This window comes from Tamandua tetradactyla, chromosome 10, assembly GCF_023851605.1.
Source record: "Tamandua tetradactyla isolate mTamTet1 chromosome 10, mTamTet1.pri, whole genome shotgun sequence".
Taxonomy (NCBI): Eukaryota; Metazoa; Chordata; class Mammalia; order Pilosa; family Myrmecophagidae; genus Tamandua; species Tamandua tetradactyla.
Window position 1 is genome coordinate 52,306,536 of NC_135336.1, and position 14,339 is coordinate 52,320,874.

General features: G+C 36.3%; 1 protein-coding gene across 1 annotated transcript in view; it reads right to left on the reverse strand.

Annotated features, from left to right (window-relative positions):
* EPHA6 (EPH receptor A6) overlaps positions 1–14,339 on the reverse strand; it is a 951,964-nt gene that overhangs the window by 40,513 nt on the left and 897,112 nt on the right. The window contains 1 exon segment of the mRNA XM_077118650.1: positions 4,128–4,277. Coding sequence (XP_076974765.1) covers positions 4,128–4,277 — 150 coding nt within the window.

The window sequence follows — 14,339 nt, forward strand, 5'->3', positions numbered from 1 at the left end:
CATATATTTTCAAAATAACTGTACTGTATCCAGACAATATTGTTTTTATTAAATAAAGATAGAAGGCACATCCTCTAGCCTTAAGGATTGCACAGTCTGGTTGGGGTAATAAGACTAAACATACCAGACTTTCATCTTCTCCTCTAAACAGTGGATTATTGGAGAGGGAGGACTGGGTTTTCTAAACCCCAATCCCCTTTCCACATGCACACCTTGTCCAGTGACTATCACATGTTTAAAAAGTAATTGCTGAAAGACTAAGCAGATGGCACCTGCCGTTATCTTTGTTAGGTCTTTTATGGATTACTTCTGTGCACTTTTTTTTTCTTTTTTCTTTTCCCTAATGTACAATACCACTCACTTTTGGGAAACTTACTATATTATTCACTAACACAGATTTTGCAAACTCAGAATTGCTTATTATACTAAAATAAGCCACAGTTCTGCAGAAGGGAGACACCATTGTGTATAAACTATTTGAAATCTCCTAAATTTATTTAAAACCAAAAAATATGTTAACATTCCCTTTGATGGGTGCCCACAGCTTTGTTTAAACTCATCAAAATGTAGTAGAAATATAAAATATCCTAACAGAACAGAGTTGAATTTTTATTGTCTAAAACATGACTTTCCTTATTTAAGATACACCTTGGTTGCAAAAATTCAACCATAGGACTTTACTTTGACTAAACAAAAGAGAAATGCAGGAGAAATAGGGAATAGCCAGTATTTGGAGACTGCAGCTGGGAAATTTTTGATTAAGCTATGCCTGCTTCCAAACAGAAATTCTGGTTACAGGATTTGTCACAGATATGCTAACTTCCAATATGTTAAGCTAAACAGAATTTCAACTCTCTTTACTGTGGCAGCAAAAAAATATTCACAAGATACAGAAAAGGTTTAAACTCTTACTACCTTCCTGAAGCCTTGTATTTATCTGAAGGCCTCAGATTTGGGCTTTTTTCCCCTAGAACTTAATATTTTAATTAATTAATTAATTTTAACCTATTCAGACCCTTCCCTGAATATTCTTTGGGTAACTCACACAAAGGCCATAAAAATACACAGGCTTAGCTCCCACCTGGGCCTTGGAAAACAACGAGGCTTTGCATAAGAGAGTTCAGCTTTCTGCCTTGAATGAAAATGGGCTTAATGTTGGGAGCCTGTTCCTGGCTGCGGCAATTTTTCCTGGTCCCAGATAAAACATGTCTGTGGCCAAATGAGGCTTAATAGACAAAATGGCTCTCTAAATGGTCAGCTTGGACACAGATCATCAATATACTTGGCCAGAAGGGAGGGAATGACAACAGGGTTTGGACTACTCTAGACAATTAAGAACAAATTTACATGGTAGGCTTTGTTGAAAACTATACATTTGGGTTTTATCCTGCGGTGGAGGCTCTCCTAAAAAATCTGTCTTGCGATCTAGCACCTTTACTTGTGGAATTTCTGTCTAATTATGTGCACCTCCACAGAGAGTCAGCAATGCCCTAAACTTCAGGAAAAAGCAATTTGAATCACTCCTTTGCTGAGAAAAATGTGTCAAGTGTTTCTTCAGAGGTTATAAATTATCACATGTTACTGCTGGAAGGGAATGTAAACGTAATCTAACTCAGTCCTTTCAATGAATTTATTAGTCATGAACTGAGGCTCTTCGAAAAGCTAAATCTTTCATGACTGAATTTTCGCCCACATCACCATAGCCATGGTTATGAAATTGGTGGTACCTGCACCTAGGTAGTAAGACAATAATCTAGAGGGAAGGAAAAATAAACTTTTTTAAGTATTTTTTGTCTCATCCTACTTTTTTAGGATTGACTTTTATTAATATATTTTGCAATATATATATAATATATCTGAAATTGAACACACGGCACTTTTTATCTTCCTTGTTTTTTTCATAGTAGTGATTATCATATCACATACTGTATCTTGTACTGATTTATTTTGTTTACAGTCTGTCTCTCTTCCGCTGGAAACCACTGGCTCTGTAAAGGGTGCTACATAGAGTCAAAGGCAAAATACCATGAAAGAAGCAATTCTTGCCTCTCCTCCTTGCCCATGACTTGCCCAGGAAGTTTATTAGAATTGTCTTCTAAGAACAAATCACTTTGCAATGTGATTCTAGGGAAAATTACATAAGTTTTCTATGAGTCACTTTCATGACCAATACAACCAAGAGGTTGGACTAGATAACCTTTACAGTTCTTCCCAGGAGTAACGTTTACTCTCAGTTGAGAATTCAGATGGAACTGCTATTCCTTATTCCTGGAATAGAGTACGCACCCAATAAAATTTTTTTCAATGAATTAATGAATATACTAGTATAGCAATATTTGTATATAAATGCAAACAAATATGTATATATCGGCTGGGTGTTCTATTATTTTTTTTTTTACTGATAAAGATATATCATTAATAAACTTTGGAACTCTCTGACCTAGGCAACTTCTTTTTAGGTCTGTCAGGGGACTAGTAAAGACAAGGTCTAAATGTGATACCGATTAAAGAGGGTACCTGAAGTGTAGCCTCTTCTATGCAGGGAATTCTGTGTCTCCTACGGAGGAGAGCTTTTTTTTTCTGGAGATTTGCCTGTTTGGCCTAAGTAGGGCAAACAGGCAACTCATCCTTGGTTTAGAATAGAACAGGAGCTATGGTCGGACTGACTCCAGGGATTCTATTACCTTAGGTATCTAGTTTAAAAAGAAAGATGAGTTCCTTTTGGGAGTGGGGGTGAAAATTCCTGCTTTTGAGATTCAATTCGAGGACGAGCTGAAGGATGGCAATTGGGCTGCAAATGAAGTCCAAAGGCAGAGGAGAGCAATGAGGTCCTTAAAATAAAAATGTCCAAAGAACAGTGGAATTTAGACAAATAATCTTGATTAAAAAATGTCTAAGTATCGGGGGTTGGAATGGAGGTTGTTATTTATGGCACACTTTGTATTCCAGGCTAGATGTTTTGCAGGACACTTGCTTTGTGTTTTGGTGTTGTGCTTTGGAGGACAATGACCAAGGAGTATGGATGACCTCAAATTTGCTGCCATTAATACTTCTGGACCTGACATTCTCCATGGAGTCAATAAGCACTCACAGGGCGGAGACAGCCTCAGGTTTAAAAACAACACTATGTGGCACAGCCATGGTGAACTGACCAAAATCCAGTCTTCTATAAGCCTGGTTAGAAAAGGATAAACTTTCCCTGTGACTAAGTCCTTGAGATACTTGGACAGTTTATAAGTTGGTGTGGGTAAAAAGTATAGTGGGGAGTGCTCAAGTAACTAACTTGAAAATAGGAAAAAGATGTGACAATAGTTGTATTATAAGTATATTTAGGGATTTTAGATAGTCTTTATTTTCATCTAAACATTTGGAACCATATTGCAGATGATTTCTTATTACTATTGTCTTAGAAGCCTTCAGATGCTTTGAGCAAGTCAAGTGACTAGACAAAGCCTGAATTCTGAGATAAGGAAGTAAAGAATTAAAAGGTACTTTTCACTCTGACAGCACACTTACTTGGATGGTCAGGGTATCTATATTTTCTGACCATTTTTTCTATCATTTTGGACAAGTCATGCAGTTAAATGTGTGTTAACTGTCTTGTTTTATGATATCAACCACCAAAGTATTTGTCTAGATGAAATAGAAACAAAACAGATGGCATTAAGGGTCTTGAATTTCAGAAGAGCCATACTCTACACATATATTGATAATATATGGCCTAGGAGCAGATACTGTTTTTCTTCTGTGATTTCTAGTCTAAATTAATTCGCTTTTCACAGTGATGCAGTAAATGGCCTTTAGAAAGAAATGAAAGATAAGCATTACTCTTTTGTTTTACTTGTAGGTTAAGGCTATAGGAACAGCACACGTGCTGCATTAGAACATGTGTGATGTCTCAGATCTAAGATGTGGTTCTGGCACCCACATGCATGGCACAGCCTGTCAGCTGGCCCCTAGGATACCAAATACAGCTCAGAGTGAAAGGTCATCCAGCTTCTCAAACTCACCCACAAGCCCCGAGAAAAGGGAAGGGTTAATTTGAGTGAGGGCAGAAGGCATGTTTCCCCTTGATGCTAATGTATTTCAATTCACAAAATGACAATTTAATCATCAGTATCACTTACATCTTGGTTAGACATTTCCCAATAAGGTCTCTCTCCATAGGACATGACCTCCCACATAACAATGCCGTAGCTCCATGCATCACTTGCTGAGGAAAATTTTCTGTAGGCAATAGCTTCTGGGGCTGTCCACCTTATGGGGATTTTCCCACCCTGGAAAACAAATTGGAGATTTCTTAGTTGACTTCCCAAGTGCATTATGAAATGAAGTGGTATTCTTATTAAAATCTTTCATTAAAAACATCTAAACACTTACATAACAGCCTTGGGATTTTAAAGTAAAATCAAAAAGGAAACCAGAAAATGTTAAAATGTCAGAAACATTTTTTCTATAATACTTACTAAATAAAAACAACTTTATTGGGAAATAAGTCACACTTTAGAAGTGTTTCATTTCATTCATTGGAATTAGAGAAATTTATTTTCATATTAGATTCACACAATTAAACCCAATACTGTGTCATTTGAAGAAAGTTCTATATTATAGGACATTAAATATTTTTCAGCACTCATTAAATAGTGTAACATTGATATGAATAATAAGTATAATATGCCCTAATTTAGTTGAAGACAAGTGATGAATGTAGAATGGAGACATTTTTTATTAGTTTAATATTTATCACAACTTTATTTCCTTTCCCTTTCTTTTCTTTTCATCTGCTATGGTTACATTTATTTTAAACAAACAAAAATCCTTTAACACTAAATAAGGCCACCCAAGATAGCTAACACTTCTTTGAAACATTTAGGGCTAGTCTATATTTTTACTTTTTAGTGTTCAAGTTAACATTTGCACATAGTGAAGAGATTAAATCGCACAAATTAATCTATACTGTCCATGTATAAAAGTCTGCCCTTGCGTTTCACTTAATTTTTATTAACACTTACTATATTTTGTTTATTGAAACTCTGTAAATACTTTTTTATTGTAATGACAAAAATGAAACAATTCATTCATTTGATTTACAATCTTTGAAACTTTTGAAGCTTTGAATAGAAAGTTGAACTGACGAGAGCAGCCCTGCCTCCACTAGATGGCGGAAGAGATCAACGAGCTGCTCCAGACTGTTGTCTAAACCCTGGAGATGGCCTCTGTTCACAGGAAGTTATTTTTGACGGTCGGAACCCACCACAGAGCTCCATTTTCATGATCACATCATCTGATCACCGACTAGTGAGAAAAATCTGGCATTAGGGCAAATGGGTGTGGAAAGAACAAGGGGTGAGTTCTTTGATCCTGGAGGAATTTAGGTTAAACATCTTTAAGGGAGAAGCCATTAATAGAGTAATCTAAACAGTACTTCGTAATCTAAATGCTGCTTACTTGGAGAGAAAAGAAATGCATCCGAAATAGGTCCAGTTATGTTTTCTGTGGCAAATGAGAGCATTAAGGGAGCCCTCATTTCTAAGGCTGTTAGCATGGACAAGTTAGAACCAGTCTTGGGGGAAATACCTCCAATCTAATTCCCTATTTGATAGGTGAGAAAATGAAACCCAGGGAGGGTTAGAGATTCCTTGCTACATTATTAAGTACCTAAACTCCACTAATGGTATCATAGTAGTATTATGAGATGTTGATATAATCCTCCTATGGGTCGGGGAGTTGCAAGGGAGAGGATTCATTGTTGAACCCAGTGTAAGTTGCCAGATAAAATATAGGACCTGCAGTTAAATCTGAATTTCAGATAAACAACAAATAACTTTTAGTGTAAGTATGTCCCACAAAGGAATACATTTTTAGTGTAAAGCATGACCCAAATATTGTATAGGACACATTCAAACTTAAAAAAGAAATAAGTTGCTTATGTGAAATCCAAATTTAACTGGGCATCCTCTATTTTTATTTGCTAAATCTGGCAACCCTAACTCAAGATATTGAAAAAAAATTAAGAAATGGGAACCCTGTAAATGATCCACCTGAATGTGGAGTAAGTGTTCTGAAAAAATGGGTATAAGTATACCTTCATGAGGAAGCAAGGTCACTCTTATTGGTGTTTGTGGTGATGTCCCCATGGACAATGAACTGTAGTGTCTTTGTTTTAGTCCATGTTTGTGGATAAAATGTCTCAATCTTGTGGCTTTGCAGTTTGAAGCCACATAAGTAAGACTTGGGTTTGTTTCAAATATGGAAGCCACACTTTCAGAGAATAAAACCCAAATCTCTAGATGTGACCTGAGAAAAGATGCAAAAACAGTAGTCTCACAGAAGATTTTTGATTCTGAATCTTTTTGACCATACTGAAATTAATTTGTGGGAAATGAATTGCTAATGCTGCCTGATTGGGCTACTACTTTGCAAAATCTGTATTGAATTTTATTAGGATAGGCTAAAAAACAAAGCTAAGGGTTATTTTATGTGAATTCACTAATAAATGATACCTCATATAAGTGATTCACACACAAATTTATATTTTATATAACTTGATATCCCATATAAATGATAACTTTATCACCTCTCCTCATAAGATTTCATTTTTCCCCTCAAGGGGAAGATATTACAGAAGGTTTGGTTAATAGGATAGCTACACCTATAAAAAAATAAAAATATTTTTTCCTGAAATGAACAATATTACAAATCAGATATTTAAAATTCTATTCCAAGTGTTACCTGGTAATGGAATTTGTGAGCTAGAATAATTCTTAAAAGAAAATATGAAAAAGTGGGGCAGAAGTTTTAATGTAGGAAAAACAATTCTAATTAACAACACTGTATAGTAACATAAGACTGACTGTAGAGAGAAAGTGGAATGATTCTGAGTATATATGGGACAGAGAAAAGGAAGTATGCAAATCTTTTTTTTCTCATGGGCAAAGTATTTTCTAATCTTATTGCAACTCCTCTCCAATTTACCTCAGCCCTCCTGGCTATATGAATGTAGTTTGTAACTAAAAGCAAGAAGAGGCAGAAAGGACTTAAGGCTGTTATGTGGTCTCTATCCTTTTCCCTCTTTTAAAGGAAACCCAGAAGCCTATTCTTTCTTCCTTTTTTTGTATGGAATGGACCAACTTCAGCTTTTGTGGCTTAATCTCGTCTACATGTTCGTATTGTCCATAATTTTGAATCACAGACAGAGGTAATACAGTAAGGTACATTTTTTTCTCAGAGCAATAACCACCAGATGTTTGTTTTAGGTTTCTGGAATGAAAAAGTAGCACTTTAGATTTGAAATCACAATCAGTGGAACATTACATCCTGTTTTACCATATGTTTATAAGAAAAAAATTGCCAAAAAAGCTAATCAAAACGACTGAATGCAAGTCAAAAGCTTTCCATTTAGTAATATCTCCTTTATCCAGCAAGCTTAATCATAGGGGGATTCAAAGGAGAAACAGGAAGTAAAGAGAAAGGAAGGAGAAACAGTAGGTCACTACTGAAACAGTTGTTAGCAAACCTTTTTACAGTTTTTAAAATTCAGAGTTTGTTGTCTAATAAGTTGGAAGTGCTATAGGAAAAAATGTTGAAGAGGGAACTAGGAACCTTGTTTTTCCTTCTATACCTCTGGAGTGGAACTGTGTAATAGTTCTATTGAACTAACATCTGTATTTTAGGACCTAACCCTCTAATATTCAGAGCAGTGATCAAATCAACTAAAATATAATAAGAATAGAGAGGCTTGTGCAGGTTTGAAAGCACTATGCACCCCAGAAGAGCCATGTTTTAATCCTGATTCAGTCTTGTGGAGACAGCCAATTTTTTAAAAATCTTTATTCAGTATTGTAGGTTGGAAACTTGAATAGATGATCTCCTCGGAGATGTGACACCACATTGTGGGTGTGACTTTGATTAGATGGAGATGTGACTCCACCCATTCCAGGTGGGTCTTGATTAGTTTACTGGACTCCTTTAAAAAGGAAGCATTTTGGAGAGAGTCAGAAAATACAGAAACGACAGAGCTGACAGAAACTTCAGAGTAGAGTTGACACAGATGCCAACACTTGGAGAACAGAGACATGGATGCTTGGAGATGTTTGGAGCTCAGCAGACATCGCCATGAGATGTAAGCAAGCCAGAACCTGGAGGGACCCAAGGGGAGCCAAGAGATGAAAGCCAGCCCTGGAGAACGAAAGTGAGGAACCCCCACAGGAACAGAGGCTGAAAGCAATGGCACCTGGGAGCAAGGGACCAGCAGATGCCAGTCACCTGACTACCCCGCTGACAGAGGTGTTCCTGACCCATCGGCCTTTCTTTAGTTAAGGTAACTTCTTGTTGGTGCCTTAATTTGGACATTTACACTTCCTCAGAATGGTAAAGTTGTAACTTATTAATTTCCCCCTTTTAAAAGCCGTGCGTAGGGTGGGCCACAGTGGCTCAGCAGGCAAGAACGCTTGTCTGCCATGCCAGAGGACCCAGGTTCGATTCCCGGTGCCTGCCCATGTTAAAAAAAAAAAAAAAAAAAGTTTAAAAAAGCCATGCGTATAGCATTCCGGCAGCTTGTAAACTACCAAGGATTAACATAGAAACCAAATGGAAAAATCCCAAAGAGAAGCAAGAATACTTTAAAAAGTCTCTCTCCATTCTCATTTCCTGAATTTAATGGTTATCTTAAAGGTAGATGGCTCTTACTTCCTAAATCTATGTCTGTAGTTCTGAAACTTCATTGACTATAAGAATTATAATACAGAAAACACATACACTATACTTAAAGGATGATTTAAGGAATTTTCAAGGGCAATTTTGACTAAGCAACCTTTTTATTTATGAGCTGCAAATTCTAAGTGAAATGTAGTTCTACCATAACTCATCAGGTAACTTTGGACAAACCTCGACCCCTTTGAATCTTAAATTTCAGATTTGTAAAATGAGGAGATGTAAATTAATGAACAATATAATAGTAAAACTATGATGAGTTTTAACATTTTCCCAGTTTCTTAGCTGCCATGACGCTGTAAAAAGATAAGCTGTATCAGTTGGTACGTATATGGTATAAATAGTTTCATGATAGAAAGAATAAGAGAAAAGCATAGTTCTGTGTTACACACTAACCCAATAATTAATGGTTGCAGTGATGATACTGAGTGGTAAAGAAAAGAGAGAGTAACTTAAGCACCTTTTGGTTAAGAAGGCAACAGCCCAAATGATACATTTTAGAAAGGTATGGAACAAAGATATTGATTTTTATTCCTTCTTTGCTTTTTAACCCTTAGTGGTTTTTTTTTTATTTGTAACTTTTTTATTGTATAGTATAACATATATACAAAGCAAATAAAAAAGCAATAGTTTTCAAAGCACTCTTCAACAGTAGTTACATGACAGATCCCAGAGTTTGTCATGGGCTACCATACTGTCCTCTCATATTTTTCCTTCTAGTTGCCCCAGAACATAGGAGGCTAGAGGGCTTAAATATATATATTTTTTATCATCACAATTGACTTTTTTCCTTCTTCTTTTTTTGAAAAATAACATATATACAAAAAAAGCTATGCATTTCAAAGCACAGCACCGCATTTAGTTGTAGAACATATTTCCGAGTTTGAGATGGGTTACAATTTCCCAATTTTAAGTTTTTACTTCTAGCTGCTCTAAAATACTGGAGACTAAAAGATGTATCAACTTAATGATTCAGCATTCATTTGTTAAATCCTATCGTCTCTGTATAACTCCACCATTACCTTTGATCTTTCCATCCCTCTCTTAAGGGGTGTTTGGGCTATGGCCATTCTAAATTTCTGATATTGGAAGAGTCTGTCACTAATATGGGGTAGGGAGATGAAGCTATCTGATGGTCTGGAGAGGCTGGGCTAGGTTTCAGGACTTATCTGGACCAGGGACCCATCCCCTTAGTGGGCTTTTAGCCTCTAGATTGTTTTTTTTTGCAAACTCATTATATGGAGTTTTATAGATGTCAGAAAAAAGAGGCTTTCTGTTAGATCACTTTAAATTATAATTACTTGCTGGTGGGATGATCTATGGCATAGATAGCCATTTGGGGGGAACCATTGGTGGAGGGCTTAGCATTCTGGAGCCTTTTGCCTTCATTCACTGTCATAGCGAAGTCACAGCAAGTCACAGAAAAATATCAAACACCCTAGCTATACAGAAAACCCTCACCAGGGGAATATTCCTGTTTCTCTTGCGGAGCACTTATTTTTAAAAATAAGTGCATTTCCTAAGCATCACTCTCTAGCTTGTATTCCCAAAATCAACAAACTATAAAATTATACTACAAAACTACATTATATTGTGGAAGCCATTTAAAATTACATCTTCATCCCCTCTCAGAGGGCCATATGCTCCCCTCCTTCATTGAGATTTATCATTTTAGGGCAACTTTGGTATTCTTTGAAGTTATCCTTTTCTTAAATATGAGATAATATCTGTCTGCATTTGAAAAAAGACTGAGGATTAATGATAGAATGAATTCATTTGTAGTCACAAAGAATGAAACTTCTCATATTTTGGCTTCTAGATAACATTTATTAAATGGATTAAATGAAATAAAACACATAAAGTACCCCTTAGCCACCAGTACAAGGTAAGCAACTCAGTGAATGGTATTTCTTTCTTTAATTAATGTATTTAATATTTGTCTTTTCTTTGAACCTGCCTGGCTTTCAGTCCAGCTCAGCATCCTAGTTCCTTCATCTGGTGCCACTAAACCACCCCCTAGAGTTCTCCAGCTTAGGATTGAGCTTCTTCTCAATCAAAAGCTTTTTAGGAGGAAGAGGCACCAAGTCAATTCTGCTGATAGATTAGTTCTGATTTAGTCCTTACAATTTAGACCTTGTCTTTCTCAGTTTCAGTAAATCTGTGTCTCTTGGTCCAGTGAGCTCAGTCACATGCCCAAATTCCTGCGTTGTTCCACCAGTGCCTTTCCAAGACTGAAGACTTATCTCACTCTTTAAATCTTTCATGAGTGTATTTCTTTTATCAGAAAATATTATCTATGGTTGAATGTTGAGAGACCAGACTTCTAATAATGTGTATCTCTGGATTTCTTGCCTAATCTTGAATGTTTCTTTTCTCTTTGTGCAGTCGTGACACAGTGGATAAATGATGAAACTTCTCCCCTCAAAATGCACATGTAGACACAATCTCTCTCTCTCTTTCTCTTTCTCAACATACACACACACACACACACACACAGACAAACACATACACAGGATTCACAGATGCCAGATTAGGACAATTTTTCTCTAAGTGAAAGGCCCTTTTTGGGCAAAGTATTTTAAAAATATAAAGCATTTGTTCTTAATAATCAATTTTTATAGGATCATAAACACTCTAGCATTGTTTTAGGCAACAAAAATATGAGAAAAACACTTTTATAATTTTATATAAACCGAAGACTTCCTGATGATTAGCTCTTGCTCCAGGTTTTCACAGCCTGCACCTAGGACTTTTGCATGGATTTTCACCAAAGTCTCAGGCTGTAGGGTGTTTTTTTTTGAACCAATCTAGAGCTCACCAATTGCTTGGCTTAGACTGAAATAGGTATGCAATTAGGATTTTCATGAATGACTAAATTTTTTGTTGTGTTTTTAATGAATTAAAAATGCCTTTAGACAGGGTGTGGGCTCTACCCATGGAATTACACTTAATTTTTATTCATTGGCTAAATGTATAAGCAGCTCAATGACTGCTAAATTTTTTTTTTTGTTCTTATAATAAAACAGTACTTATTGTGCCATTCAGAGCCATAAGAATTAGGATCTTTTTCACCTATTTTCTCCTAAATTGCTCCATAAAATTATTTGCCATCTATTTTTCTCCGCTCTCTTTTGATGAGAACATAAAGGCTACATAACCAAGTGAATAATGTTATTCTGGGGACATCTATTAAATTAGATTTCTATTCCATCCTATAAGGTGGATAATAGAGGACACAATGTTACTATAATGTGATGAAATTAAACATATACATTACTATGAAAATGCAATTGTATCTGAGTGTAGAGTGTAGATAAATTAAGCACTACCTGGTAGTACAGGCAAATTTCTCAAAGCAACCTATCACTCATAATTGGCTTTATAAATACACCAGATGGGAAATTTCCAGAGGGATAATTGATACTAATTTCGGGTCTTAGAAAAGGAACTTCACATATAGAACAGATTCCATACCCTGGAGGCCTCTCAGTTTCTTTCTCTCAGCTTCTTTCCCTCAGCTTCTTTTGCAGAGCCTGATGTTTGAGAGACAGAGCAGTGTGCCAGTAACAGAGCAGTGTGTCAGAACCCCAGCGACAGATCAAATTATAAGTTAACAAGCCCCCATCCAATCAAGGGGTGACATGCCACCTAGTAGGCACCCTCCCCTCCCTACCTCACTGTACCTTTAAAACATAGCCCCCAGAACAAAGATCCGGAGCCATTTTCTCTTCCCTTCTGCTGGCTCCCCAGGCAGGAACCGTTTGCAGGCTCCCACCTGCTTTCTCCCTTTTGCTCTCCCACCTGCCTTCTCCCACCTACTTTCTCCCTGTTCTCACCTTCAATAAACCTGCTAAGCTTTACTCGCTGTCCTGTGTGGATTTCTTAATAACTCTGTTCTTGACAACTAACAGAGTTATAAACACTATTCCTAATCTTCTCTGGACAGCAGCACTCTTCCGTATCATCTCTATCAAGTTATTCTTTTTAAATTTTAATCTAGTTCTAGAGAAGACATCTCATCTAGCTATTCCTGCCCTCTCTCCCACTGTATTTTATTGAAGATTTCTAAAGCTTCTCATGTAGCTTTTAAGACAAAGACCTAAGAAAATTAGCACAGAGGTAATAGTTTTAGAAAATTTACCTCATAAATCTTAGGAGAGTGAAGGATTAATTATTTTTGGCCATTAGCAATTGTTAATATTGAGGCATTTAATGCATTAAATGTTTAATTATAATATAATTCTTCATGAATATAACACGAACATTTATAAAGCATTTTTATCCCATTGGCCTCAAACTGATGTGCACCACTGGAGAGAGAATCTTCTGCTTTCTTACCAGGTTGCACTGTGAGAATACTGCTAATAAAAAGCAGTGATAAGAAGGATCAAAGGAGATGGAGGAGGCATAAAAGAGAAAATAGGATTTGACAAATGAGTATGACTGCTGAATCACTATATTAATATTCCTTTTAGCCTCTAGTATTTTGGAGCACCCACAAGGAAAAATCTGAAATAGTGGAATTGTAACTTATAACAAATCCTAAAATCTGTTCTGTAACTACTTGTTGAAGCGTATTTTGAAAATTGCTTTTTCTTTCTTCGTTTTGTATATATTTTATATTTCACAATAAAATTGTTTTTCTTAAAAAAGCAGTGATTGATAATACTTATACCATTAATCTCTGTCCATGGCTGGATACTGTTTGTGTGGGAGAAAAATTCAGATCTTGCCATTTGAAAAAGAGATTGCATAAAGTTAGACAATCCTTTATTTATACTGGTATTATTTGTAAACCCTGTTTGAAAACAAATAGTCAAACTAAACTGTGGTGACTCTCATAGACCCTGGTTTCTTTTGGAGAGGTAGTGAGGAATGCGGAAGGAGAAAGTGACCATGGAGCCAATCACCTGGCTTCTAATCCTCCTTTTTTCCACTAATTTGCTGTGTATTCTTGGGCAGGTTGCTTTAAATAGCATCAGTCTTACAAAAATTGAGGGAATAAGATCATGTGATTTTTGCAATTCATGTGACGATCTAATATCTATGATTTGTTAACACTCAAAACATCCCAGAAAATTAAGAGAGAACAAACAACATACATTTCCACCTAAGGAAACTTAGAAAAGATTAGCACTAAGCTCCATTGCTTCCTTTGTCATTGCTATGCCCACAGGCACTTTATACATTAAATCAGACAGTTCCTTACAGATCCATAGTGCTTTGACTGAACATATCTGAGAAGCAGTCCTTTCTTGCAGCTGTTGAATGTAGTTTTGTAGACCAGTTCAGAGTGGAACTGTGACCTCAAATTGCCAATTTTCACAAAGGCTAGCTCTGGGTATAACCTGAGGAAGAGATACGACACAATGATATCTTTAAGGCAGTCTGTGTAGGGCCAGCTATTCAGACTGATGAACACGCAATAGAGGAGAAGGTACTCTACTGAAAGACCGAGGAAGTATTACTTTTTGGGAAGGACAGATTTGAAGAGTTGACACTCAAAGGTGGGCAAGAACTTTTGAAAAATATCTGGGAGTACCTGGAACTCGTGATAATACTAAAAAAAAATAAAATAAAATAAAAATGAGTTCAGTATAAATAAATCAATTTTAAAGGTGGGCTCT